Source organism: Lepus europaeus, chromosome 18 (assembly GCF_033115175.1).
Source record: "Lepus europaeus isolate LE1 chromosome 18, mLepTim1.pri, whole genome shotgun sequence".
NCBI classification, from domain to species: domain Eukaryota; kingdom Metazoa; phylum Chordata; class Mammalia; order Lagomorpha; family Leporidae; genus Lepus; species Lepus europaeus.
The window spans coordinates 940,246-968,221 of record NC_084844.1 but is presented as its reverse complement, the minus strand read 5'-3'; the positions used below and the strand labels follow the sequence as shown (position 1 = coordinate 968,221).

At 67.7% G+C, this 27,976-nt stretch overlaps 1 protein-coding gene across 2 annotated transcripts; it reads left to right on the top strand.

Moving 5' to 3' along the window:
• The first annotated feature begins 179 nt into the window (after positions 1-179).
• Positions 180-27,560, top strand: ASPSCR1 (ASPSCR1 tether for SLC2A4, UBX domain containing). 2 transcript variants are annotated; one of them, XM_062215460.1, is made up of 16 exons: positions 180-327; positions 873-928; positions 3,220-3,334; positions 5,575-5,675; positions 11,383-11,440; positions 12,410-12,483; positions 12,671-13,085; positions 21,762-21,901; positions 22,070-22,151; positions 23,810-23,876; positions 24,079-24,141; positions 24,360-24,412; positions 26,902-26,953; positions 27,087-27,156; positions 27,229-27,389; positions 27,465-27,560. In XM_062215460.1, the coding sequence occupies exons 1-16, from the start codon at positions 226-228 to the stop codon at positions 27,476-27,478; spliced, it is 1,623 nt and encodes a 540-aa protein (XP_062071444.1). In that variant the 5' UTR covers positions 180-225; the 3' UTR covers positions 27,479-27,560. The 2 variants fall into 2 exon arrangements, with proteins under 2 accessions (XP_062071444.1, XP_062071445.1); XM_062215461.1 differs by lacking the exon at positions 180-327 and having other exon boundaries at positions 913-999.
• The last annotated feature ends 416 nt before the right edge of the window (positions 27,561-27,976 follow it).

Genomic DNA, 27,976 nt, shown 5'->3' with positions numbered 1-27,976 from the left:
GGGCTGAACCCCAGGGCCGGCGCTGGCGGCCACTCCACGAGCGTGGCCGTCCGGCAGGGACAGCGCCTGCTGCGCGGGCCGGGGCGGGGCCCGAGCGCAGGGGCGGGGCCTGGGGCCCGGAAGGGCGCGGCGGCCCCGCCCCCGCCGGCCGCGTGGCTGTGCGTCCCGGCTGTTGCCGATAAAGTTGTTTGAAGCCCGGCCGGCCGCGGGTCACGTGAGCGGAAGATGGCGGCCCCGGCAGGCGGCGGCGGCTCCGCGGTGTCGGTGCTGGCCCCGAACGGGCGGCGCCACACGGTGAAGGTGACGCCTAGCACCGTGCTACTGCAGGTGCGGCTGCCGGCCGGCGGGGCGGGCGGGCGGGCGGGCGAGCGGGGTCCGCCGCGCCGGCCCGGCCCCCGCGGTTGGCTTCGGGCCTCGGGGCCGGGCCTCGGGCCAGCCCGTGGTGGGCGCGGCCTGAGGGGGCCAATGAGCGGGCTCTTGCGCGGAGGCCCCGCCCACCTGGCTCGGCGGGCGCCGGGGTTTGCGGGGGGGGGTCGCAGGGGCGTGGCGCGCGGCCCCACGTGCGCGGTCCCCGGCGTCGTGGACGCAGCCCCGGGCCGTGGGGTGGCCGCCGCCCGTGCGCCCGGCGGGGGTTCTGCTGAGTCACTCGCCGCCCTGTGGCGGAGGTCGGGGTGGCGTGGACGGAGCGGCACCCCCGCCCCGGTCTGGCCCCGCGGGCGGCGCTCGCGGGCACGCCCCGCGGGGATCGCAGGGCGTGCGGCAGGAAGCGGCGGCCCCGGGGCGCGGAGCGGGCTTCGTGGGAGGTCGGGGCGTGACGGGGCTTCGCCCTGGGCGGCCCCTGCCCTGAGGTTCGCTTTGTCCTCTTGTTCTAGGTCCTGGAGGACACGTGCCGGTGTCAGGACTTCAACCCCAATGAGTATGATCTGAAGTGAGTTTGGGCGCCAGGCGTCCACGCCCCCTCCCTGGAGGAGCCGTGGGCGACTGGACGCCCACCCTGAGGTCCGTCTTTCCTCTGGCTTTGCCCCTGGCCCCAGGTCCTCCTGCGCTGTCCTCTCCTGCGTCTCGTGACACCTGTCAGGGGGTTAGAGACCCACCCCACCCACAGCGTGCAGCGTGGTCTCCGGTGGGGCCCTGGGGAGTGAGGAAGCTCTGCCAGCCGTGGGCGGAGCCCTGTGGGCCCTCCGGAGAGGCTGTCCGGGATTCCCCGGTCTGAGCCCTCGTGGGGAGACGTGGGTTGCTCCCGCTCCCGCTTAGCCTTACACCTTAAAGACTCATCCCAGCGGCATCGCGTCCTGGCCTGGTCAGACTTGTCCCCGCCATCCTGCTCCCCCAGCCTGGCGGGGGTGCCCAGGGAGAGGCTCTGCAGAGAGCCTGCGACGTGTGCTGTGCCACCTCTGGTCTCTGGATCGCGCCGGTGCCTGGGCCGCGCTGGGCTGGAGCCAGCGGGCACTCACCGAGCTCGGCCTCGGGGCTCAGTGCAGCTGCTTGGCATTTCCAGTCGCTTTCTGACCGCGGTGAGCGTTGGTGCTGGGTGTGCACCTGGGCCCTCAACGGCACAGCTGGGGAACCGGCAGGCGTCTGGTGGCTGCCACGGCGTTTGCCGTCTTCAGCTGTCACACGTTCTCCCCCAGCTTATTTTCCAATTTAGCACTTTTTTCCTTCTGTGGGTTCCCACACCCCAGAATTTCATTGAGGTTGAAGCTAGTGGGGCTGGCATACAGCCCGGGACTGAGACACCAAGGTTCCGTGCCCGGCTCTGTGCCCGCGTCCTGCCCGTGCACACCCTGGGAGGCGGCATGGTGGCTGCAGTGGCTGGGTCCCTGCCGCCCACGAGGGAGCCTGCACTGAGTTCTCGGCCCAGCCCAGGCCTGGCCCAGGGTGTTGCAGGTGTAGGGAATGCTCTCTGTCCTACCTCTCAAATAGAGAAAAAACAGCTCAGAGTTCAATCTGTGAGGCCATAAACAGGAAACAAGTCTCTCACCCTGCTGCGGGCTGTCTTTTTTTTTTTTTTCCCAAGATTTATTCATTTGTTTATTTGAAAGACAGAGACAACAAAGAGACAGAGCTTCCATCCGCTGGTTCCCTCCCCAGATGTCTTCAACAGCTGTGGCTGAGCCAGGCTGGAGCCAAGAGCCAGGAGCTCCATCTGGGCCTCCCCAGCCAGCAGCGGGACATCCGGGACCTGAGTGGCCCAAGGCGTCGCCAAGGCCTCAGTGCTGCCCTGTCTGTCCACTTTCTTTGAACGGCAGGGACACAGAGGCAGAGTTTCTGTCCACTGGTTCGCTCCCCAGTGCCCGCAGCAGCCAGGGCTGGGCCAGGCCAAAGCTGGAGACCCCATCCTGGTCTCAGGCTCTGGGCGTGTGGGCCCGACTGATCCGGCCCCTGCTGCTCCCCAGGGGTGCCCACGAGTGCGGTCGGGGCGAGGAGCAGGCACCCTGGAACAGGACGCGGTGTTCCCGGCCGTGCCACCATCCTCCCCTCCTGCCCTTGGGTGCTTCCTCTCGTGTCCCTGGGAGGGTGCTGGGCTCACCCGTGTGGGCTCTGGGCCGCCCCCCCCCTTTTTTTTTATAAAGATTTATTTACTTATGTGAAAGAGTTACACAGAGAGGAGAGAGAGAGAGAGAGACAGAGGGTCTTCCATCTGCTGGTTCACTCTCCAGATAGCCACAACAGCCGGAGCTGTGCCTACCTGGAGCCAGGAGCCAAGAGCTTCTTCCAGGTCTCCCACGCAGGTGCAGGGGCCCAAGGACTTGGGCCATCTGCTGCTGCTTTCCCAGGCCATAGCAGAGAGCTGGATCAGAAGTAGAGCAACTGAGACTCGAACTGGTGCCCATATGGGATGGCAGCACTGCAGGCGGTGCCCTTACCCGCTATGCCACAGCGCCAGCCCCAGGCCAGGCCCTTTGAGCTGTGCCTCCCCTGCATTCTCCATGTGTAGTGACCAGACCAGAGTGGGGGGGGGGTCTTGTCTGTTGGCTGCCCCCAGGGGGAGCCCCACGACAGCTGCTCCGCCCACTTTGCTGAGCTTGGCGCAGTCCGGGCCCCTCTAAGGTTTGTTCCCTGGGAGGTCTGTTCTGGGGCCCCACCCTGCTTCAGGGTCTGAAGGAGCAGCCCCCCCCTCCGGCCCTGCAGAGAGGGACCCCCTTGTCTGCCAGGCCGTGACCTCCTGGGGGCGGCCGTGGGGACGGCGCGCAGCAGTGAGGGCTGCTCTGTCTGCAGGTTTCAGAGGAGTGTGCTGGACCTCTCTCTCCAATGGCGCTTTGCCAACCTGCCCAACAACGCCAAGCTGGAGATGGTGCCCGTCTCCCGGAGCCGCGAGGGGCCCCAGAACACGGTAGGGTGGCTCGCCAGAGGGTCCCAGCCCAGGCCGGGGCGCAGGATGGGTCTGTAGCTGGGCCTGGGGAGACTGGGCGGGGGCTCGGCAGGCAGGGTGCCAGGACCCAGGCTGCCGTTCGGCCACGTCCTCTGCGTTCGCGATTTCGTTTGTATTTGTGGCCTCCGCCGCCCTCGGCCTGATGCTTCCGATCGTAGAATCCCAGCCCCACAGAGGGTGTGTGAACGCCGGGCAGAGTGCCTGTGCCTTCTCGGCGGCACTGCTGGGCTGCACCCCTCACCAGGCCTGGCCCTGGCGGCCACGCTGGCTCCGCGGCTTCCTGGTAGCTTTCATCCTTTTTTTTTTTTTTTAAGAGTATTTTTATTATTTTGGAAGACAGGACAGCAGAGAGAGAGAGTGAGAGAGATCTCCCAACCAGTGGTTCACTCCCCAAAGGCCAGCAACAGCCAGGAGCCAGGAGCTCCATCCTGGTCTCCCACGTGGGTGCGGGGGCCCAGCTGTCACCCGCTGCCTCCTGGGGGAGCATCAGCAGGAGCTGGCGGGGACTCGAAGCCGACTCCCGGGTGTGGGCTGTGGGCGTCCTGGTGTGCCACCTGCTCCCCACAGCTGTTAGGTCTTGGAGATTTTAGGGAATGGGAGGGTTACCGCAGATGGAAACAGGAACCTGGGCTGGTCCCGTTGTCACGGCTGCTCCCACCCCTGGGGAGGCGGGTCCAGCCCGCAGAGGAGGGCCTGGGCCGATTGCCCACTCCTTCAGCGCCCGGCAGCGCAGGCCCTGGGAAGCAGTGGTGCTGGCTGGAGGCCTCCGCCCACAGGGGACCTGGATGGAGGTCCCAGCCCCGGCTGCTGCAGGCACTTGGGCAGTGAGTCAGTGGAGGGCAGCTGTCTGTCCGTCCGTCTTTCCCCCAGTCTGCCTGCCTGCCTGCCTCTTGAATGAATTAGAAACCAAAGAAAGACCGAGAGGCTCGGCCCGGCAGTGCAGGCAGCGGAGCCCGCAGGCGTCCACACGAGGGTCTTTGTCCATCGTGACCGTGGTGCTCAGCGGCTGCCTGGAAGGGACCCTGGCTCCCCTGGGGTTCCTCAGGGCGCAGGGCAGGCGCCTCGTGGCCTGCTGGTGTGGAACCCCTGAGGCTGGGGTCCTGCGAGGGAGCGAGGTTTGTTTGGCTCAGTGTGGAGGTGCACTGGCACCGGTTTGCTGTTGGCGCAGCTCTGGGCAAGGCGTCACAGCAGGGGTGGGGGGCAGGGGGAGGGGCCGGTTTGTGCCCTCCCACTGACTCCCCATTGTGTGGGGAGAATCGAGCCCCAGGCCACTCAGGTGTGTCCTCAGCAGGCGAGGTGGCCCTGTGTGGCTCTGCCTGCTGGCACTCGGCAGGGGACCAGAAGGCCACTGTACCTTTAGGCCAGAACCTCATACTTCTGTTTGGGGGTGTATTTATTACGTCTAGGCTTAAAAGGTCTTAAAGATCTGATTTAGGTAGTTAGCAACAGAGTATTTAAAAATTGTTTTTATAAGAAAAGTGACAGAGACAGACGGAGCCCCCGTTCACGGCTGCACTCCCCACATGCCTGCAGTGGCGGGGGCTGGGCTGAGCCTGAGCTGGGGGCAGGGGCGCCATCCAGGGCGCCCACAAAGGTGGCGCCGCATAGGAGCCATCACCGCTGCTTCCCAGGACGGGCGGGGACCTGGAGCACAGCGGGGCGCAGGCTGCCTCACCAGCGCCAGGCCGGATGCCTGCCCGGTTCTAGAGCACGCATTCCTGGGGTGCTGTGTGCTCTCGGGGCGAGCACCTCTCTCCGGAGATTTGTTTGTTTTCCACTCTGAGAGAGGCAGATGGAGAGCGTCAGTACCCGTGCACTCTGCGGCAGCAGGGACTGGGCGGGCTGACCCGACCCTGCAGGGTCACAGGGACCCCGGCACCTGTGCCGTCGCCTGCCGCCGGCCTTGCTGGAGCGCGGAGCAGCCGTGCGGATGTGGGCGCAGGGGCCTCAGCCTCCCACCGGCGTCTGCAGACGTTCTGACGGCTTAACGGGCTCACGCAGTCACGTGCTCACGCAGTCACGTGCTCACGCAGTCACGTGCTCGTCTTTGACGCAGCCCAGCTGGTGAGGTGTCAGCCACCCAGACCATGTAGCACGCACAGCTGCATGCTTCCCGGGTGCCTGTGCTGCCTACACGTGTGGACACGCGTGTGCTGGCAGCCTCCCATGGGGCCCCAGCTGAGGGTGTGGCCTCGCCCCAGGTCCGCATCGCTGTGCAGCTGGAAGATGGCTCCAGGCTCCAGGGCGCCTTCTGCTCCGGCCAGACTCTCTGGGAGCTCCTCAGCCATTTCCCACAGACCAGGTGAGCGCTGTGGGCGGTCCTGGGCTCTGCTCTGCTCTGGTCGCTGGGGCCGCCGTGGTGCTGCGTGGGCTGGGGTTGTCTCCTGAGCATCCCGGGTCCACCAGCCTGGCCTGGCCTCGCCTCCCAGGAGAGCAGGTGTCGCTCCTGCCTTCGTGGGGCCCCCGGGCCCTGTGACCTTGGGGGTGGAGAAGGGGAGAGGTGAGGCATTTCCCTGGTGTCCGGGGGCGGGGGGGTGGAAGCCCCCGCCTATGTGTGGCGTCTGGGGTGCTCAGGTGCATCTCTGGGTTTAAGAAGAAAAGGCAAATTCTTAGGGGAGGGGTGGATCTTTTCCCCTTCAGTGCAGCTGAAGCTGCAGGCTAGGGCTGTCGGGAAGGCAGGGCCTGGAGGGCGGGGCGGGGTGGGGGCGTGTCCCCCACTGTTGTGCTGGGTCCAGGGAGATGGGAGGTTAGGGAGTGTGGGTCCCACCTGGCCCCCGACACCACCACTGGCACACACCTGTGACAGCTCTGTAAATGTCCCCAGGGAAGCTGCCACTCCGAGGGACATCCTGGTACTCGGTGGGGGAGGGGGCACCAGGGACTCCCCCAGATCTGCACCTGGGCCCTGGCAGGCCCCCACCTGTGGCTCAGCACCCGGTGTAGTCGTGCGCCACCAGCACACGTGATGGACGTCTGAGCTGGAGGGCACCGGGCGTTTGTGAACGGTGCTCGGGGGAGAGCAGGGTGCAGCGAGGCCCCGGCGCTCAGGGGCTGTGAGAGCTCGGGCCGGGGACCGCCGGCGGCCCTGCCAGTGAGCTCAGTGCCTGTGGGCCAGTGGCTGCCGTGGCTCCTCGGGCTGGGGCTGACCCTTGGACTGAGCTTCCCTCAGCCTCCACCTCCCGGCAGAGGCGCTGTGGCCGCGAGCAGCGATGTCAGAGGTCGTCCGAGCCTCTCGGGAAGCTGGGCAGAGAACTTTCCAGAACACTAGGTGCAGGGGTTCAGAAAGCCCTCTTAGGGGACGTCACTGTGAAATGCAGGAGCTGGGGCGCTGAGTTCAGAGGGGGCTGGGTCCCGGCACGAGGCCGGAGCTCAGAGCCTGACTCCCTGGAAGGGGCCGAGCTGGAAAACCGACTTTTCTGGAATTCTCCATCTTGCCAGAGCATGGTCGAGCATAGGTGGAGCACAGACGTCCTGGGATGTGACGTGAGGCAGCTGCCGCTGCTCCACTCCAGGACGGGTGGGCACCGGGCGGCTCCACGCCAGGACGGGTGGGCGCCGGGCGGCTCCACGCCAGGACCGGTGGGCGCCGGGCGGCTCCACGCCAGGACCGGTGGGCGCCGGGCGGCTCCACGCCAGGACGGGTGGGCGCAGGGCGGCAGAGGCTGCAGGGGCTGTCCTGAAGACCCCCGGCTCCTGGGTGCTGGCATGCGCCTCGCTCGAGGCCGCCGACCATCCTTGCTGACCGGGGTGTCACAGCCCCCTTCTGAAGGTTCCCGGGCTCTTCCCAGCTGTGGGCTCTGTTGGGGGATGTGGTGTCCTGCAGGCCCCGGGCAGCTGCTGTGTGTCCGTGAGGCCCTCACAGGCCCCAGCCACCACCCACTCCAGTCCCTCCCTGAGGGTGAATACAGGGGTGGTGCGTGGGCGGCTTTGCCCTGGGTGTGGGCAGGACACCAGCCAAGCCCCAGGTGGGCACGTCTCCACAGCCGGGGATCCCAGCAGGTCCACAGGAGATGAGGGGGCCTTGGGGGCCGGTGGGGACAGCTTTGGGAACCCCCCCATCAACATCTCCTGGAAAAGATAAGAGCCCGGGAAGAAGCTGAGTGCTGGGCTATGGGGGGAAGAGCGGGGGGGCTGGGGGGAGTGCGGGGGCCTGGGGAGGGCTGGGGGGGCTGGGGGGGTGCGGGGGGGCCGTGGGGTGTGCCGGGGGGTGGGGGGGCCATGGGGTGTGCCAGGGGGGGTGGGGGGCTGGGGGGAGTGCCAGGGGGGGTGCGGGGGGCCGTGGGGTGTGCCAGGGGGGTGGGGGGGGCTGGGGGGGTGCGGGGGGCTTGGAGTGCAGGGGGCTGGAGGGGAGTGCCAGGTGAGGGGGTACGGGGGGGCTGGGGGGAGTGCAGGGGGGGTGGGGGGGCCGTGGGGTGTGCCAGGGGGAGTGGGGGGGCTGGGGGGGTGCGGGGGGCTGGGGGGAGTGCAGGGGGAGTGGGGGGGTGCGGGGGGTGCGGGGGGCCGGTGGGGACAGCTTTGGGAATCCCCCCATCAACGTCTCCTGGAAAGGATAAGAGCCCGGGAACAAGCTGAGTGCTGGGCTATGGGGGGGAGTGCAGGGGGCTGGGGAGGGCTGGGGGGGAGTGCAGGGGCCTGGGGAGGGCTGGGGGGGTGCGGGGGGCTGGGGGGAGTGGGGGGGGCCGAGGGGTGCGCCAGGGGGAGTGGGGGGGGCTGGGGGGTGCGGGGGGCCGTGGGGTGTGCCAGGGGGAGTGGGGGGGGCTGGGGGGGTGCCAGGGGGAGTGTGGAGGGGCTGGGGGGTGCCAGGGGGTGGGGGGGCTGGGGGGTGCCAGGGGGAGTGCGGGGGGGCTGGGGGGTGTGCCAGGGGGAGTGGGGGGGCCGTGGGGTGTGCCAGGGGGAGTGGGGGGGGCTGGGGGGGTGCGGGGGGCTGGAGGGGAGTGCCAGGTGGGGGGGTACGGGGGGGCTGGGGGCTGCAGCCCCACTGCCGAGCGCCCTGGTAAAGCCTGTTGTGGTGGAGGCTGCTGCCCATGGGGAGGAGGTGACCCCTTCGCACAGGCAGCGCGGCAGAAGCAGCCAGGTCCTGACCAGCATCTGGGGCACTGCTGGCCACAGGAGCCCCCGCAGAGGCCACGGGGAGACCGGAGAGCTCTCGGGACCACATTAAGGGCTCGGTTACTTGCAGAAACGTGCTTGATTACCTCTATCCACCCAGATCCGGGCATCTCTGCGGCGCTGTCCATACCGGGAGGGCCCCTGGCTCCCGGCTCCCAGCAGCCCCCTCCCCAGAGGCTTGAGGGCCCGCCTAGTGGGTGGTTGGCGTTTCCACGGAGACGGACGGACTCAGTCTAGGGTGGCGTCAGCCAGGGTGTGTTCCAAGCAGGCTGTCCTGGGGCCTCACTCAGAGGAGGGCGCTGTGGGTACTCGGGGCTGCTCATGCTTGCTGCACTTTGATTTGTTTGAAGATTTTTCTTACTTGTTTGAATGGCAGAGTTAGAGGGAGACAGAGAGAGAGAGGTCTTCATGCACAGGTTCACGCCCCCAAATGGCCACAGTGACCAGGGCTGGGCCGAGCTGAAGCCAGGAGCAGGAGCTTCTTCCAGGTCCCCACGTGGGGGCAGGGACCCAGGGGCTTGGCCGTCCTCCACTGCCTTCCCAGGAGCATTAGCAGGGAGCTGGACCAGAAGTGGGGCAGCCAGGACTCAGACTGGTGCCCATAGGGGATGTGGTGCCACAGTGCCGGCCCCGGGCCAGCCGCTCCCTGCTCCCATGTGGGTACGTGGGGGAGGCAGACATCTGTGTGTCTGCCCTGGGGAGCTGGACCCCCAGACGGTGGCTGTGGCCTGTTCCTGGGATGAGAAACTCCTGGAAGATTGCGGGGTTTTCGTCAATGTTGAGTTAGAGAATCTGCCACAAACTTGCCCTCGGAGGCACCGGCGGCCCCAGGTGCAGCCCCCGCCAGCTGCGCCTGGTTGCCAGGCTGGGTTCTTCCCAAGCCCCTGCCCCTCTGCTGGTGAGGAGGGGGTCCCTGCCCACCGGTGGGCAAGGGCTGGAAGTGACCCCCCCACCTCTCCGATGCCCCAGGAGTCTCCATCAGAGCACCGCTGTGTGCTGTCACCTGCCGTGGCGGGGTCCCCAGCTCGGGCGCTCCGGCCGTGTGCAGCTGGCTGGCACGGTGGCCATGGGCGAGCCAGCTGTCCGTGCGGACTCTGCTGCATTGGAGGCTTCGGGACCCTCGGCCTCCTGCTTCCTTCCTGGCCCAGCTCTTCACTTGCCTGGATCCTGCCTCCTGGCCCCAGGCTTGCTGGCTGCACCCTGCCCGGCCTCACTGAGAAGAGCCACACAGGCCTGGCCCCGAGCCTGGGGCCGTGGGGTCCACGGTGGCCCAGGTCTCCAGCCCTTTGGGGCGAGGGAAGATCCAGCAGCCTGTGGTCAGTGGCCTTCCCTGGGGAACGCCCTCACCATGGGCACTGGGCACAGACTGTCCTGGCGAGGCCTCGGGAGCCGGATGTGGCTGGCACTGCCAGGGCCCGGGGGGAGGGGCTGCACCCCCAGGAGAGGGGATCATGAAAGCAGGCCAAAGCCAGCGTGACAGGCGTCCTGGCGAGGGGCCGCCCCTGCAGGCCCGCGGCTGCCATCCCTGTGCCCCGCCCCCCCCCCCCAGCGCTCCCCTGTGCAAGTGGTCGGCAGCTGAGAATCGGGCATCTGTGAGCACCCCGGTGTGTGCACGGTGGGGACTGCCAGGCTCAGTGTGTACACGTGTGTGTGCATGTGGGCACGTGTGCAGGCCAGCCCCGTGTATGCACATGTCAGTGAAGGCCATCCCCGAGTGTGTGTGTACACGTGTGTGTGAGTGCAGGCCATCCCGAGTGTGTGTGTACACGTGTGTGTGAGTGCAGGGCATCTCTGTGTGTGTGCACATGTGTGTGAGCGCAGGCCACCCCATGTGTGTGTATGTGTGTGTGCGTGCGCACACGCAGGCCACCCCCATGTGTGTCAGTGCAGGCTGTCCTCACGTGTGTGCACCTGTGTGAGCGCAGGCCATCCCCGAGTGTGTGTGTGTACACGTGTGTGAGTGCAGGCCATCCCCGAGTGTGTGTGTGTGCACGTGTGTGTGAGTGCAGGCTGTCCTCACATGTGTGTACCTGTGTGTATACACATGTGAGTGCAGGCCATCGCTGTGTGTGCACATGTGTGTGCACGCAGGCCACACCGTGTGTGTGTATGTGTGTGTGCGCGCGCACAGGCCACCCCCATGTGTGTGAGTGCAGGCTGTCCCCGTGTGTGTGTGTGTGTGCAGGCCATCCCTGTGTGTCTGTGTACATGTGTGTGAGAGCGCAGGCCACCCCATGGGGTGCATGTGGTCTGTGCACATGTGACGTGTGCATGTGTGTAGCCTGTTCCCTGTGCGTGTTTGAGTACACACGTGCCTCAAGCTTTGTGCAGTCCTTAGCTCTGGTCGCCAGCTCACTGCTCCTGTGCCTTCCGTCCCCACCATGGTCTGAGGTCAGCCTGTCCACCTCCTCTGGACAGGCCCTGGCCTTGGGGCACCCTGCAAGGTGTGAGGGGCTTCTGCTTCAGGGCGAACGTTGCCACGGTGTGGGAGACGCAGATGAAACCGGCTGCCATGGGCAGTGGAAGCTCTGCGGGGGGTGGGCCCTGGCCCCGGCCCTGCAGCCCAGCCCAGCGGCTCAGACACCAGGCCCAGCGGGGGTGGGGCAGCACAATGGAGACCGCCACTCAGAGCCTTGGGGCGGGGCCTGTGGCCCTGGGGTCCCTGACCCCGACCCTGTCGGAGCTGAGCTTCAGATGAAGCCCTGTGCAGGGTGGCTGGCGGGGCGGTCGCGGTCGCCAGCTGCCCCCAGGGCTGGCAGTGTGGGGAGGACCAGGCTCCTGGCTGCAGCCCAAGGCCCTGTCCTTCCAGGGGTTGGCCAGCGGTTGACCACCTCCTCCTGGTGTTTGTGCAGGGGATGGGGGGCTGGGGCTGCCCCTGACGCTCCTCTGCCCCCGTCCAGGGAGTGCCTGCAGCAGCCGGGCGAGGCGACCCCCGTGTGCGTGTCCATGAGGGATGAGGTAGGTGCCGCCGGCCCCCGCCCGTCTTCAGAGCCTCGCGGAGCCCTGGTGACGTTTGCTTTTTCAGAGCCCGAGAGTCACAGAAGTGGTTTCGTTTTAATAAATATTTGCTCTGCTCTGGGTTTTGATCTTTCTCGGAGCAGAGCAGGCAGAGTGCCTGGCGAGGAGGCCCTGCCGCCTGCCGGCCCCGCCCTCCGCCAGGACCCTCCTCACACCCGGCCTCCCGGCCTCACAGGGGCCTTTTGTTCCAGCCCTGGCTGTGCGCCCCTTCCTGGCCGGGGGCGGGGCTCCCCGTGTGCCCTTGGGTGGAGGTTCCCAGCCCGGGGCCGTGAAGGGGGGACCTGGCTCAGAGCAGCGTCCACTCCCGGAGGAGATGGGCCTGACTGTTGCTGCTTGGCCAGGCCCCAGAGGGACCGTCCCCTCTGCAGACAGCTCCTTGGGTGGTCAGAGTTAGCTCAAGATGTGTCCAGCCAGGCCCCAGCTCCGGTGCCCTGAGAGGTGACCTGGGAGAGAGGAGCCTGGGAGGATGGGCGGTGTCCCTGAGGCTCGGGGACCAGGCCGGACAGCAGAGCCTGGAACCCAGGCATCCTGACTTCAGGGGCCGCTGGCCAGCCCCGAGTCCAGGAGGGTGGGCTCAGGTGGCCACCAGGCTGGGATGAGCCTGACACAGGGAGCTGACCTGGCCCTGCCACCTGGAACCCAAGGCTCCCCCAGTGTGGCCCTGACAGGGGCCTGGGATGAGGCGTGGGGGCCCCCTCTCAGCGCAGCCTGTCCTGGGGCGTGGCGTTGGAGGGGATCCCGGGGCAGGCGGTTCGCAGCAGGGCTCAGCACCGCAGGACATCTGCCTGGGCTCCCTGAGGAGGCCGGGTGGGTCTGTGTAGGTGGCGGCCAGCAGAGGATGTGGGGTGCTGCCGGGGTGCTGCCGAGGCCTGGGCCCGGCTGCAGACATGAGGGCCGTCTGTCTTGCAGGTGACCGGCGCGGCCGCCCTGCGGAGCACCACGCTGTTGTCGCTGGGCCTCACGGGGGGCAGCGCCACCATCAGGTAGGGCCATGCAGCTGCCACGGTGTTTGGTTAAGGACTGGCCTCCTCGAAGGGGGCACAGGTGGAAATCTGCCCTGACCACAGAGCAGACCCACCCTCCGCGGGGAGGAGCTGGGTTGGGTGTCCTGGGATGAGACCTGGGGAGCAGAGCTGGGGCGGCGTCTCCCTCATTGTCTGAACCCCGCAGGTTTGTCATGAAGAGGGTGGACGCTGAGGGCAGGCCAGAGACCGGGGTCGCCAGGAGCAAAACCCCAGGAAGTCCAGCTGACCAGGTGGCCGGTGGTCCCCTGCCCCCCTTGAACTCTGGGGAGCTGAGCTGTGGGGACCTGAGCCGTCAGGGGGAGGTAGGCACCTCGGGGGCCTGCCACGCAGATGGCCCAAAGCCAGCGGACGCGCCAGCAAAACAGAGCGTGCAGGAGCCTGGCCCCGCCCCCTTTGTGCCTTTCTCTGGTGGGGGACAGCGGCTGGGGGGCCCATCCGGGTCCGGGCGGTCTGTGATGTCGCCTTCAGCCAAGCTGCCCACGTCCACCTCCAGCCCCGGAGGCCCCTCCAAGCCGAAGAAGTCCAAACCCGGCGAGGAGCCCCCGCAGGAGCCAGAACCGGTAAGGGTGTGCCGGGCCTTGGCCGGGGCGGGTGGTCTGGCCGGCAGGTGTGCATGTGCTGCGAGGCCACTGTGGGGAGGCTGGAAGGTGCGCGCGGCCGAGCAGACCTGTGCTGTGTGCGGGATGGCCTGGGCGCAGACGTGGGCGTCTTCGTCGTGAGAGAGCAGCCCCTGAGCCGTGGCAGAGCCAGGCTGCAGCCGGCCTCCCCCAGAGCGGCGCTCTGCACACGGTAGAGCAACACCGTGGCTGACTGGGCGGCTGGGCTGTCACCCTGAGCCCCTTCACCCCCTGGTGGTACCCACCCTCCCACGCCTCTGGTCCCAGGGTGTGGATCACCCCCAGGAGGCAGGGGCCAGATGGGGGGTGCAGCCCCCAAGAGTAGGGACCTCACCCTGAGGAGTGGTCCACCTGGGCAGGGGTCCCAGCGCATCCGCATCCACCCCGTGTCCCCTCTGCTGGCCACAGCCACGTCGGCGCCCGTGTGTGGGGGACGTGGTTCTCGCCGGCGTGGCTGCTGTGCACTGTTCTGCCGGCTTCTCAGGACATCGCCAACTGGTTCCATTCCCACCAGAGCTGTGGCCCAGGTCAGCCGTGGTGCGTGGTGTCCCTGTGCCCGGGCTCCTGCGGGGGAGACAAGCCTCACTGTGGATTTTCCCAGAGAGCCTCGTGGGCGCTTGTGCTGTGCCGGGCAGGACCTGAGCCTGTTGCTCCCTGTGCTGCATGTCGGGTGCCCAGCACCCACTCTGCACCTTGCTGCTGGGGGCACCGTGGAGGGGCCTGTGTGGCTGTGAGCCAATGAGGAGCCCATGGCTGGGCGGGGCCAGAGATGCCCTGGGGACTCTGAAGAAAAGGGGCTGGAAGAGTGACCACCTCCCCAGGGCAGCCGCGTGCCCACGTGGTCTGTGTTGCACCCCCCCACCCTGGTCTGGTAGGAGCAGCTCAGCAGGCGGCTCGGGGCCCTGAGGACTTTTCCTTGAGTGACATCGGTCATGACGTCACTCGGTGCCCCCACCCTCCTTTTTTTTAAGTAAGGTGTCACTTTTTTTTTTTTTTTACGATTGATTGATTTATTTGAAAGGCAGAGTTACACAGAGGAGAGGCAGAGAGAGGTCTTCCATCTGCTGGCTCACTCCCCAAATGGCTGCAACGGCCAGAGCCAGGAGCTTCTCCCAGGTCTCCCACGCGGGTGCAGGGGCCCAAGTACTTGGGCCATCCTTCCACTGCTTTCCCAGGCCACAGCAGAGAGCTGGATCAGAAGTGGAGCAGCCAGGACTAGAACCACTGCCTATATGGGATGCCGGCACTGCAGGTGGTGGCTTTGCCCACTAGGCCGTAGCACTGGCCCCTCCCACCCTCTTTTAAGATTTTATTTATTTACTTAAAAGACAGAGTGACTGGGGACAGAGAGAGAAAGGGATCTTGGTCCTCCTGTCGTCTCCCCAAGTGGCTGCAGCAGCCAGGGCTGGGCCAGGCGGGAGCCGGGAGCTGGGAGGTCTGTCCCAGCACCCCCAGTGCGTGGGCCGTCACCCGCTGCCTTCTCAGGCACGCTGACAGGAAGCCAGATAGGGAGCCGAGCAGCCGGGAGCTGAGCTGGGCCATCGTGTGGGTGCTGGTGCTGCCGACAGCAGCTTAGCCGCGGCCTCCCGTTCTCTCTCCTACTTAAAGGAAGCACAGAGACTTCTCTGAGGGAGGTTTTAGTGTCACAGCCGAACGGGAAGAAGGGCCAGGGACTTCCTGCGGCCTGCGTCTGCGACTCCCACAGCCCTGCCCAGCGTCCGTGGCTGCGCTGCCCCTTGGGGCTCCCGGCAGGGCCTGCCCAGGGCTGGGGGCAGCGTGGATCCCCAGCACAGGGCCCCACGAGGTGTCACTGCCCTCCCGTTTGTCCCCCCAGCCCCTGGGGACGTCCGGTCCAGGATGCCCACCTGGTGCTCCACTCCCAGCGGCTGCCTGTTTGCCGCGTGCCCACGCGCGGGTGTAGGACTTCCTGGCACTTGGCAGTGCCGGGCCCTGCGGTGCCTGGCGGGACTGAGCACCCGCACCTTCTGGCCGTGCTGGCCGGGTCCTCGATGCCCTCCGCCGTTACCTCCTGGTCGGGTCTCTGGCTGCACCCACCCAGCTTCTGTTCTCTCGGCGTCTTAGAACGTCTCCCAGCAGCCTCTGCTGGTTCTCCTCCAGGCTTCGTGTGGTCGGCAGCCCCCCCGGGGGCCCCTGTGCAGGGTGTGAGGCAGGGGCCGGCCGGGTGAGCTTCCGCCCACTGCACACAGGTTCTGGCTGTGACTTTGCAGGTTGGGGGCCGGTACCGCCTCCTGTCTTCACCGTAGTGCTCCGTGGCCTCGCACTCTGCCACGGACCCCTTGTTATTTTGAACTTTGCCCTGTCAGCGGGGACCGCGGGTCAGGTGGCCTCCCTAGCCCCACTTCAGAGCAGCGCAGGGCGGCCGTGCTGTGAGGGGTGTGGGGGAGCAGGGTGAAGGGAAGAGGCGGATCAGGGCCCCCGTGCCGGCTGGCGGCTCCCAGGGACCTGGATGGTGGGGAGAGGGGCGTGTCCACGGGCCAGCTGCTCCGGGAGCTGTGTGGATGCGGGGGCCGCACGCTCCGCCTCCAGGGTCTGCTGGTGAGGGGAGGGTGGGCTGGGCTGTCCTGTGGAGCCTGGGTCACGCGGACTCTGCCTCCCTGGGCGGCAGTTTGGACATCTGCCTCTGCGCCTGGGTGTCACTCGGGCGGCTGAGGGAGCTGAGCAAAGAGCCTGGCCCTGTTCCCGCACACCCCTCCCCTGCTCCCGCACACCCCTCACCCCACGCCCTGCGCCCACATACCCCTCCCCTGCTCCTGCACACCCCTCACCCCTCCCCTGCTCCTGCACACCCCTCACCCTGCTCCCGCACACCCCTCCCCTGCTCCCGCACACCCCTCCCCTGCTCCCGCACACCCCTCACCCCACGCCCTGCGCCCACATACCCCTCCACCCCACACCCTGCTCCCACACACCCCTCACCCCACGCCCTGCGCCCACATACCCCTCCCCTGCTCCTGCACACCCCTCACCCCTCCCCTGCTCCTGCACACCCCTCACCCTGCTCCCGCACACCCCTCACCCTGCTCCCACACACCCCTCACCCCACGCCCTGCACCCACATACCCCTCCCCTGCTCCTGCACACCCCTCACCCCTCCCCTGCTCCTGCACACCCCTCACCCTGCTCCCGCACACCCCTCGCCCCACACCCTGCTCCCACACACCCCTCACCCCACGCCCTGCGCCCACATACCCCTCCCCTGCTCCTGCACACCCCTCACCCCTCCCCTGCTCCTGCACACCCCTCACCCTGCTCCCGCACACCCCTCGCCCCACACCCTGCTCCCACACACCCCTCGCCCCACGCCCTGCTCCCACACACCCCTCACCCTGCTCCCGCACACCCCTCGCCCCACACCCTGCTCCCACACACCCCTCACCCCACGCCCTGCGCCCACATACCCCTCCCCTGCTCCTGCACACCCCTCACCCTGCTCCCGCACACCCCTCGCCCCACACCCTGCTCCCACACACCCCTCGCCCCACGCCCTGCTCCCACACACCCCTCACCCCACACCCTGCTCCCGCACACCCCTCACCCCCGCCCTGCTCCCACACACCCCTCCCCTGCTCCCACACACCCCTCACCCTGCTCCCGCACACCCCTCCCCTGCTCCCACATGCCCCTCCCCTGCTCCTGCACACCCCTCACCCCACGCCATGCTCCCGCACACCCCTCCCCTGCTTCCGCACACCCCTCACCCCACGCCTTGCGCCCGCACACCCCTCACCCTGCTCCCACACACCCCTCACCCTGCTCCCGCACACCCCTCACCCTGCTCCCGCACACCCCTCACCCTGCTCCCGCACACCCCAGGGGCTGGAGGATGAGGGTTAAGGCCCGGTGAGTGTCAGGACAAGCAGCCTGGTGCCCGGGCACGCTGGTGGCGATCACCCATGTGGCCGCCGTGCTGGTTTCCGGGGCCTGTCTGGCCCACCCTGGCCACGTGTAGGTGAAGCCCACCTATTGGGCTTCGCTGCCTGCAGTGGGAGTGCTCACTTCCGTCCGGCCCACCTGCTGGTGGTTTCTGAGCCCTGAGTGCCTCCCTGCATCCTTGCCCAGCAGGGGGGTGAGGGGCGGGTGAGGGGGCCCTGGAGAGCCCCTCTGCCTGTGGTGACCCAGGGTCAAAGGTTGACTCCTGCAGGCCTGTGCTTCCTGGGGACCCTGAGGTTAGAGGGACAGGAACAGCCAAAGGCACCGGGCCCACCGCTCCTGTCTGCTGGGCGGGGCCTGGCTCCCCCAGGGCTCCTGGGTGGGGGGCTGCAGGGCGGGCAGTCACTGGACAGGATCCCAGCGCCGCCCGCGCCCGCCGCGGACCTTTGATCTGGCACCGGGGCGCGGCTGCCGGCCGCCCATGCCTCCCGCCTCCGTCACGAGGGCCCAGCCACATACGTCTGCTTTGTGTCCCTTTCAGTCCGGGGGAGGGGGGGGGGAGGGGACGGAGCAGAACTTCGCTGGGGACTTCAAAGGACCCTTCAGTAATCAGAAAGTTTCCAAGTTTCCCATTAATGCTCTGCCGTGTGGTTTTTGGATTTAAATAAAGAGCCAGGATGAAATACAGGAGGTCGCGCGGCCGGCGGCGCACAGCCCGCGTGGTGCCTGCCTTTGAAGTCCGGCATTAATTATTAGAAGGTAGCTTTACTGCCATCAGCACCGGGCGCGGGAGAGGCCGGGGCTGCCCGGCGCCCCCTGCCCTGGCCTTTGAAGTGCCTGCGCCGCCCCCCACGCCCACGGCCTCCCAGTGGCTGGCACGAGGGCCGTCCCTGATCAAAGGCCCTTGGCCTGCCCACCCCGCCCCTGCCCACGGGCAGCCGGCCGGCACGCTCTGCTCCGCGGGTTGGCTCATGGGAGACTGGAGGGGGCCGGCTGGGCCTGGGGCCTGGGTGTGAGGTGGGTGCAGCCCGAGCTCGGTGAGGCCCCCTGCCCGCCCGGCTGCTGGGCGAGGCGTGTGCTTCCTCGGGTGGCCGTGTCCTTCGGGCCTGGAGCCTCGCCTCGCTTGCCTGGCTCCTGCCTCTGCTGGCCCAGCACTGTGGACGCCCCCGGCTGTAAGGGCCAGGCCTCAGGAGGGAGCAGTGCTGGGTTTGAAGCCTGGGGACCCCGGCAGGTGCTCGTGCCTCAGCGGGTGTCCTGGGGGCACGGGCGCCTGTGGTAGGTGCTGCGGCTCTGGCCCTCGCTCCCTTTGTCCACCAGCTGTGGTGTGCGGGCCGTGAGTAACGCATGTCCACGGGAACCCTGGCGCTGGGCTGCACGCTCCTCCCGGCAGGGCTGCCCTTCCTCACCGCACCCCTGCCCGCCAGGCCCGGGCTGGGCTCTGCTCCTGGATGTAGCGATCCCAGAAGCTACACAGGGGCCTGAGGGTAGCCGCAGGTCCTGGACGGCCGTGTCGTCTTCCTCCCCCGCCCCGCAGTGAGCTGTGGTTTGTGGGGAGGTTGTGGGCCCAGGGGCCAGCGCCTGTCACCTCAGGGCCTGTGGCTGTCAGGCGGGGGCTCTGCCTGGGTGAGGTGGGGGCTGCGGTGGGGGTCTGCAGGGCCTTGGCCTGCCCAGGCGCGGTGGGGGCATCCCCGGCCCAGGCCTCCCTGAGTAACTGGGTCAGAGGACAGCGGGCTGGGGGCGGGGGCGGGGGCGGGAGAGCTGGCAGAGCGAGCCTGAGGTCACCCCCGCGGGGTTCTGGTTGTCTGCCTGCGTCACTGCCTCCTGGAAAATCCCCGTGGAGCAGAGCAAGCCTGGGGCCGCGACTCGCGGCGTGAGCAGGCTGCCAGGTGGCGGGCTGGACGCTGGCCCCTCCCAGGGTCCCCAGAGCCCTTCCTGCACCTGGGCTCCCACTCTGGGCCGGCTGGGGTTGGGGGTCGCTGGGTTTCCTGGCCCCTGGGAGGCAACCCTCCCCTCTGCCCAACCTGGGCTGAGGCTGTGGCCCCGGAGTCAGCCCGGGCCTGGCGTGCAGGAGACAGGGCCTCCCGGCAGGGCCCAAGAGCAAGTCCCTCCTCCCCCTGGACCCCGCGTGCCTCGGCTTCCTGGTCTGTTCAGCAGTCCTGACACCCCTGCCCACGCCTCGGCTCGAGCCTCACTTTCTTGGCTGTCCCTTGCGGACTCCTTGGAGGCCTGACCAATGAAGACCCGCAGTCCGGGAGGCATCATGGGCCCCGTCTGGGCCAGGCTGTCCACACCGGAGAGCCTGGGGCTGCTCCTGGCGGAACCCTGGCCCTCGCCGTCCTGCCGTGTACCCTGGGGTGGGGGATCTCACGAGGAGACCTGGGGGTCCCCCGGCTTCTGGAAGGCGCCGTCCTGGCTCTCGGTCACACTGGGTTGGACCAGCGCTGGCCCAGAGCTCCAGGGAACATCTGCCAGCCATGTTCGTCTCAGCTGGAGCCTTGTCCAGCGAGGGTGCTGGAGGGGTCAGCAGGGCAGCCCCAGTCGCTTTCCCCGCAGATCTGGAGCTGAGTCCAGCGCACGCTGGTGTGAGGCAGCCAGGCGGGACTGTCAGGGAAGCGGCAAGGTGGCACAGGCAACGCGTGGCCCCAGCGAGACAAAACAGGACTTGGGGGACAGAGAGGGTGGTGCCCCGGCCCCCCGCGGCAGGCCCCACGTGAGATGCTGGCAAGCTGTCGGCGGGGACATGATGAGGCCGTCCCGGTACGGGCCCCAGGCACCTCCCAGGCAGTGCCGAGCGCATGTTGGTGCGCGTGACCGGGACGGTGAGTGCCGCGGGCATGCTGGGAGGTTGCCTGCTGTAGGCGCCCCCTTTTCTGTGGAGTCGAAATCTCCCAAACTCGGGGGGGGAGAGAAGCCAGGGGCTGGGGGGTGCCAGTTCCTCTGCTCCCACACCCTGGCTCCTGGCCGCCTCTCCCTCCCGCGTAGCCGGGGCTGGCCCTCCCTGGGTTGCTGCCGTGTGCCTGTGACTTCCCAGTGATGTCTCATCCCCAGGCCTCTGTTCTCCATCCAAAAACATCCCCATAAATCCACCTAGGAAGGGAGCCACACGGAGTGCCTGTCGGTGCCGACAGAACAGCAGATGAGGGCCAGACAGCCGGGCAGGGCGTCCCAAGTAAACAGAGCTCGGCACGGCTTGGGGACGCCCTGCTCGGCCTCCTGGGCCAGCCCCGTGCCCTGGGAGTGCCCGCAGCTGCCACAGGCCAGGTCCCCACTGTCCCCTGGGCCTCAGTGCCCGCCCGCCAGCCCAGCCCTGACTCCTCTCTCATTCGGTGCAAAGTGGCCACACAGCACCTCTTCCCAGGGGAGGCCCCTTTGGCTGGCATTCACCCGGCGCAGGCTCTGGGCACTGAGTTCTTGGCTCCTGCAGGGGCTCGCTGCCCAGGTAGGGGAGCCAAGAGAAGGCCATGCAGGCTGTCCTGGCTCTCACCGGGCGCGGGGACTTCCCCAATAGACCAGACGCTGGCCGGGGGAGGGGGCAGGGCTCTAGGGTGGGTCCAAGACAGAGCGCCACCTGAAACCCAGCATTCCCTGGGCTGCCGTCCCCAGCACCCTGTCCAGGCTGACATGCCAGCGGCCAACCTCACTGGTGGCTCCTGGAAGTACCTGGGAGAGACCAGAGTGGCCACAGGACCCTCGGGACAGCCTGTGTGGTGGTCAGGCTTGGCCCCCGACTGCACAACAGTGGTGACAAAAGGTCAGCCTTGGGCCTGTTGTCCAGGGAGGCTCTGGGGCAGGAGAGCCTGCCCTGTGGCCAGGACCTTGCACCTGAGCGCCTGGCCTGGACACTCGCACTCACGTGCATGGCCTGCCCCGGCCTCCCCTGGACGGAGACACTGGCTGTGGGGGGAGGCCTGGTGCCTGCCATCTCATCAAAAGCTTTGGTGGTTGTGAGAGGGGGATGGGCTTTGAAGGGGCAGCCTGAGGGCCCAGTCAGCCACCTGTAGCCCTGCTGCCCTGGGATATGGTGTGGCGCAGCCATGTGCTGGGTACGCTGTAGGGACCTGCCCTCCAGAGGCGAGCCAGGTGTCAGGTGTGGCCGGGGGCAGGCCTGCGGACACGGGGCAGGGGCTGGGCCTGGGCTGAGCCCTGGCCCTGCTGTGTGGAAGGCTCAGGAGGGCAGGGGAGGCTGCTCCTGCAGACCATCCCAGGGGCCCCTCCCCCAGCCCCACTCCGCTCGCCTGTGTGAGCCCCCGCGGCCCAGCGGACACCTCGGTCAGGCCTGGTTCCAAGGGTGGCCTCAGCCCCGAGGCGTCCAGCCCCCGGGCACGCAGGCGGGGTGGGCGCTGCCTTGTAATTTCCCTCGTTGTTGATGCCAATTAGGAGTGACACGTCCCCAGGGTGGGCAGGGGGAGGGGCCGGCTGCCTCCCTGGGGAGAGGGTGGAGTCAGCTGGGGCATCGGGGGCAGCGGGACTGGGGCTCTGGCCAACACTCTAAATTGGGGCTCTGCTGCCCTCTGGGGAGCCCCTGACATGGCTTGGACTGGGCCCCCGGCTCCTGGGTCGGTGCCTCGCTCCTAGGGACCTGCTGAGGCACCGTGTGCCTGGGACGGGATCACTGCCCCCTGCCCGTCCCCAGTCCCTGGCAGAAGGGGTCCGCTCGTCACGGCTGCTGAGGTGGCAGGGGTGGGGGAGGGGCCCCACTGGCCCCAGACCAGGCCTTTGTACCCCCAGCCCGTGGACCGGGATGCTGTGGTGTGCCACCCGGACCTGGAGGACCTGCTACAGGCCTGGCCGGCCGAGCTGCCTGACGAGTTCTTCGAGGTGACTGTGGATGACGTCCGGAGACGCCTGGCCCAGCTCAAGAGTGAGCGGTGGGTGCCCAGCCCCATCGCCTCCCTCCATGGTGGGCTGGCTCTGGGTGCTGCTGGTCTGCTGGTCCAGCGTTGGCCCCGTGCTCAGGTCCTTGGTGCCCTCAGCAGCCCCTGGGGCTGGGGGGTGCCCTGATGGAGGCCTGCACCTGTCACCCCTCCCCACCACAGGCAGCGCCTGGAGGAAGCCCCGCTGGTGACCAGGGCCTTCAGGGAGGCCCAGATGAAGGAGAAGCTGGAGCGTTACCCCAAGGTAGCGGGGGGGGGGGGCTGCACGTCCGTTCACAGCCGGCCCCCTCCTATAGCCTTTATTATTATTATTATTTTTAATATTTAAAAGAACTGCACATAAAGGGAAGAGAGGCAGAGAGAGAGAGGGCTTCCATCCGCTGGTTCACTCCCCAGCTGATCGCAAGGGCCAGAGCTGCACCAATCTGAAGCCAGGAGCTTCTTCTGGGTCTCCCACATGGGTGCAGGGGCCCAAGGACTTGGGCCATCTTCTGCTTTCCCAGGCCACAGCTGAGAGCTGGATTGGAAGTGGAGCAGCCGGGACTTGAACCGGTGCCCACATGGGATGCCGGCAGTGCAGGTGGCGGCTTTACCTGCTACCCCACAGCACCGGCCCCCCTTGTATCACCTTTAAAAGTATCATCTTTACTCCTGAGAAGCAGAGATGGGGCCGGAGCGAGGGAGATGGACTCATCCGCACCCTGGTACATGCCCTGGAAGCCACCATGTTGGGCTGGGCCCGAGAGGGGGCGGGACCCCGCTGCTTGAGCTGCCCTGGGTGTACAGTAGCAGGAAGCTGGGTCCAAGTGGTGCCTTAACCCACTAGGGCCCACGCCCACCCCACAACAAGAATTTCCTGGTTTTAAAAGGTTTATCAGGGCTGGTGTTGTGGCGCAGTGTGTTAGGCCAGGGCCTAAAGGGCCGGCATCCCTTATGGGCACCAGTTCAAGTCCCAGCTGCTCCACTTCCAACCCAGCTCCCTGCTAATGGCCTGGGAAAGCAGTGGGAGACGGCCCACGTGTTCGGGGCCCTGCACCCACGAGGGAGACCTGGAGGAAGCTCCTGGCTTCAGCCTGGCCTAGTGTTGGCCCTTGCAGCCATGTGGGCAGTGAACCCAGCGGATGGAAGACCTCTCTCTCTCTCTCTCTCAAACCAGTGAATAAATCTTTTAAGATGACTGATTTATTTTTGTAAAGGCAGAGTGACAGATCTTTTATTTATTTATTTATTTATTTTTTGACAGAGTGGATAGAGAGAGAGAAAGGTCTTCCTTTTTGCCGTTGGTTCACCCTCCAATGGCCGCTGTGGCCGGCGCACTGCGCTGATCCGAAGCCAGGAGCCAGGTGCTTCTCCTGGTCTCCCATGGGGTGCAGGGCCCAAGGCCTTGGGCCATCCTCCACTGCCTTCCCGGGCCATAGTAGAGAGCTGGTCTGGAAGAGAGGCGACCGGGACAGAATCCGGCACCCCAACTGGGACTAGAACCCAGTGTGCCGGCACCGCAAGGCGGAGGATTAGCCTGTTGAGCCACGGCGCCGGCCGACAGATCTTCTATCTGCTGGTTTACTCCCAAATCCCGCAACAGCCAGGCTGAAGCCAGGAGCCAGGGACTCCATTCGGCTCTCCCATGTGGGTGCAGGGTCCAAGCACTCGGACCCTCCTCCACCCCTTCCAGGCCATTGGCAGAGCTGGGTGGAAGTGGCCTCTGACGTGTGGTGGTGTGGTGCCCTGGGCCTCTGCTGTGCTTGTGACAGGTGGACAAGGGCGAGGGCCTCAGCCGTCCTCAGCCTCCGCCCAGGGCTCTAGGAGTGGTGGGGACAGCCAGGGGCCGGGCAGCCGGCACCTGTGCCTGTCCTGCCTCCCTGTGCTGTGCTCCCCTGCTGACCACTCCTCTGTCTGGCCCAGGTGGCTGTGAGGGTCCTGTTCCCTGACCGCTACATCCTGCAGGGCTTCTTCCGCCCCAGCGAGACAGGTAAGTGCCCCGAGAGGCAGCGGCCGGGGCTGAGGCCCAGGGGAGCCCGGGGCTCCCTCCTTGGCAGCCACAGCTGGGCGGGGAGGCAGCGCTGTCGCCTGGCCCGCAGCAGAGCGGAGGGTGGCGGTGCCTGGCGGGGGTCCGGGTGGGACCGAGGGGGCTGAGCGCACCCCCAGGCTCAGCCTCGGCCCCTCCTGTGCAGTGGGGGACCTGCGGGACTTCGTGAGGCACCACCTGGGGAACCCCGAGCTGCCGTTCTACCTGTGTGAGTTGCTTCCCTGCCTGCCACAGGGAATCCTGGGAGGGCGGGAGAGACACCTCTGGAGCCCCCCCCTGCCCAGTCCAGGCTTGGTGGGGAGGGGCCCGCCCCGTCTTGGGGTCCAGAGCAGGGCTGGGACCTGAGGAGCTCTTGCCTTAGACCCCTGGACCCCAGGCAGGGGGTCCACACGCCTCCTGATGGGAGACGTCACCTTCTCCCCGCAGTCATCACACCTCCCAAAACCGTGCTGGACGACCACACGCTGACGCTCTTCCAGGTACCAGCCCCCGGGTGCCGGGTGGGGCCCTGGGGGGCAGGGGCAGCTGCCTGGCTGGCGGTAAAGCCTGTTAGAGCCAGGGCGATGCTTCCAGCCCCTTCCGTGTCCTGCCTGGCCCTGGAGGGGCTGAGCTGGGGCCGGGGGGGGGGGGGGTCGGGCAGGGCTGGTGGGGAAGCTGGGTGCCTTCAGCTCAGGGTGCCTGACAAGCCCCAGGGACACAAGGGGCCAGGCTAGGGGCTGTGCCATGGGTAGGCCCCCTTGCCAGCTTCTGCCTGCCCCACCCTTGGGCCCCTGCTCCGGGGACCTCCCCGCCCCCAGCTGGCCTGGGGCCACCTCCACAGACGGGGCAGTTGGGACCCCAGCAGGAAGGGCTGGGAGCTCAGCAGGGATTATGGGAAAGAAGGGGCCCAGGCGGTGGGAGCGCAGGCCTGGGACCCCCCCCCCCGCCCTCCCCCCCATCAGGAGGCCTCACAGAGCCCGGGGTGCCACCGCCGGTAGCAGCCGTCTCCGTCCATCAGCCAGGGCTCAGCCCCAAGCCCCAGGGCCCCACGCCGTCTCACGGAGCTGGCAGGGCCAAGGGAAGGAAGCTGCCTCCCTCCGCAGGCGGGCTTCCACGTCTGGCGGGGCTGTGTGTGGCTGCCGGCGGCCAACCCGGGCCCAGAGAGTGACAGCAGGGGACGTGGTACAAAGGCCCCAGCCCCTCTTGTGGATCCATCAGTGCGGGGTGGGGGCCGGGGCCCGGGTGGGGAGGCCTCAGCTCACCGGGACAGCTCCCAGCACCTCTGTCCTGCTGACCCTGCCCTCAGGGTGCTCGGTTGTTCCCAGGGCCAGGGGTGCCTTGGAGGACTTGGCCACATCTCCCCGTCCTGCTCTGTGCCCGTTGCTGGGGGGGCGGGCAGAGGGGCCGGCTGGAGCAGCCCCTGCGTCCTGGTGTCCCCGTGGTCTTCTGCTCTGGCCACTCCTTCACTGGGGCACTGCTGGGTGCCAGCCCCCACAAGGGAGCAGGTGTGGCCCAGCTCCAGGGGCCTTCTTGAGTCCTGCAGCCTCTCGCCTCCTGTGGGCCTTGGGGTGGAGGCCCTCGCTGCTGGCTGCCCGGTCCTGGGCGAGTCTGACCCCGGCCGCCCCGGAGTGTGCCTGCCCTCCACGGCTGTGCGGCTGTGAGGAGGTGGAGACTCCGCCATAGCCTGTGTCCTCTCCTGGGCTTCACCTGACCCGTCACCTCTGCCCAGCGCCCAGCCCTCACGCGCCCTCTGCCTGCTGCCCAGCTGGCCCGGGGCACCCCTGTGGGTGGACACCCCGTCCAAGGGGCAGGGAGGGTGACCTCACACCGGGCAGCCTTGGAAGCCCTTCCTGGCGGCAGAGTGGGGCTGCACAGTGGCCGGGGAGGAGCACTTGGGTGTCTAGACAGCACGGCGGCTGTGTCCACGGGGAGTGGGAAGGTGATGTGGGGCGTGGGCGGGGCCTGGTCCTGATGCTGCCCCCCTTGCAGCCGGGCCCCTCGGGCCCAGCAGCGTCACCGCCCACACCGCCTCCCCTCCCCGTGCCTCCCTGGGTGGTGCCAGGTGAGGGGCCCGCCTGCAGGAGCTGCTGCCCGGCCCCTCCTCTTGAACAGCCTCCCTGGGTGGGTGGGGTGCAGAGGGGGCTGGGCTTCCTCGGGTGCGGTCTGCGTGTCCTGCCAGGTGCCCACGCGTGGCAGCTGCCCCTGGTATCTGACGTGAAGGCAGGAGCTGGGGGCCAGCTGCTGCCGCTGCCACTGCCCCCAGGCCCTGTTCTCCCCACTCCAGGGGCACCCGGCGGCCCCGCCCAGCCCCCAGGCCTTCTGGTGAGGCTTTGATCCCAGGCGGCACAATTGGGTTTTCAAAGCAGCGCCGCCCTCGCCAGTCCCTCTGGCTGGGGCCGAGGTTTGGCTTCCTCTTTATTAATCATCTTTTCACCCCTCCCCCTGCCAGGCTCCTGGCGCTCCCGCCCCTCCAGCTCCATGTCCTCTGTGCAGGGGCAGGAGGGCGCCTCCCAGCTCACCCCATGCCTGTGCCCGTGGGAGGCCTGGGTCCTAGTGCCACAGCTGGGAGCTCAAGGCATTGCCACTCTAGTTTGGGGGCTCCCTAGTGGGAGGAGCTCCAGCTACTGTGTCCGGCTTGAAGCAGATGCCCGTTAGGAACTGGGTGTGGGCTCTCCTTTCTTGCTGGTGGGCTTCGAGGTAGCATCCCCGCTGGGTCCTGCCCCTGCCTGCTCTGCTGGCCTGGAGCTGAGGGCCACCTCCCCTGGCACACGGGCCAGTGTGCCCCACTGGGGCAGGCTGCCCCTCCGAGTCCCGCGTGCTGGTCCTCTGCTCTGGGTTGTGGGGAGTGCGCCCCTCCAGAGGAGCACCCAGAACTCTGCCCCCAACCCGAGGATGCCCGCCTCCTTGTCGTGGGGCTGGGGCTTGTGGGGAGCTGCCCCCTGTGGAAGCAGGGTGCACTGCCCAGCCCTCTGAGCCCCTCTCCCCACAGGCAAACCTCTTCCCTGCTGCCCTTGTGCACTTGGGAGCCCAGGAGCCAGCAGGTGAGCCAGGCCTCCCCCTGCAGGCCACACAGCCCTCCCTGGGCACACCTGCTTAGCTGGGGGCCGGAGTGGGAGGTGTGGGGGTGCCTGGGGGTGGGCCTCCCTCCTCTGAGCTGGGCCGGTCTCTGGGCAGGCCTCTGCCTGGCACCCAGGCTGCTGGAACACACGGTGCCTCCGTCTGCGGCTGACATGCTGGTGGCCAGGTGCGTGCAGGTGGGTGGGGTGGGGACTCCAGGCCAGCACCCACCAGCCTGACCTCCGCCTCTCACCCCCAGGTGCATGTCCAGGGCCGCCGGGTCCCCACCCCCGCTGCCAGCCCCTGAGCTCCCACCTGCTCCCGAGGAGGGGGCACCAGGCCCCCCGGAGCCCGTCCCCGGGACAGCCCAGCCTGTGAGGAGGAGCCTGGGCAAGGTGCCCAAGTGGCTGAAGCTGCCAGGTGCCTGTGGCGGGCAGGCGGGCGGCTGGGCAGCGGGAGCCTGAGGCCCGCGTCATCCTGGTGTTTGCCTTGCAGCGGGTAAGAGGTGAGAGCAGCCAGCCCGGAGGTGACCTCCCCATCGACCACAGGACCCCACCCCACCCCACGGGAATAAAGACGCTTCTCTCAAGACCCCCTTTGTCTTCTGTCCCCCAGAGGGGCGGCTGTGGGGCCTTGTGCGTCCTGGACCGGTCCTCATTGGCTTCTGGGGCACAGGTGTGCTCCGCGCACCCCAGGGCCTGCCGGTCCCCAGCTGACCTCAGGAATCACCCTGTCTCCTCCATGGAAAACAAGACAGGCGGGCCAGGCGGGGCTGCGGCTGGGGGATGTGGCAGGCATGGCCTGGCCCGTCCAGTCCCATGTGGACTCTGTGGCTCCTGCATTTGTGCCCCTGCCAGCTGGGCATCCCTGCAGGTCCAATGGCCACTTTCCCCAGCACTTTAACCCACTGTCCACTGTGCCAGCTCGCCCAGGCCTGGGGGTGGGTACAGTGGGCCCCCCAAGCCAATGGTGCCCTAAGTGTGGCACACCCAGAACTGCCCCGGGGC

Coding starts and splice junctions, on each gene's coding strand:
- ASPSCR1 (XM_062215460.1), top strand. CDS start 226: ATGGCGGCCCCGGCAGGCGGCGGCGGCTCCGCGGTGTCGGTGCTGGCC. Junction 328..872: donor CTAGCACCGTGCTACTGCAG/GTGCGGCTGCCG, acceptor CTCTTGTTCTAG/GTCCTGGAGGACACGTGCCG. Junction 13,086..21,761: donor CCCCGCAGGAGCCAGAACCG/GTAAGGGTGTGC, acceptor TTGTACCCCCAG/CCCGTGGACCGGGATGCTGT.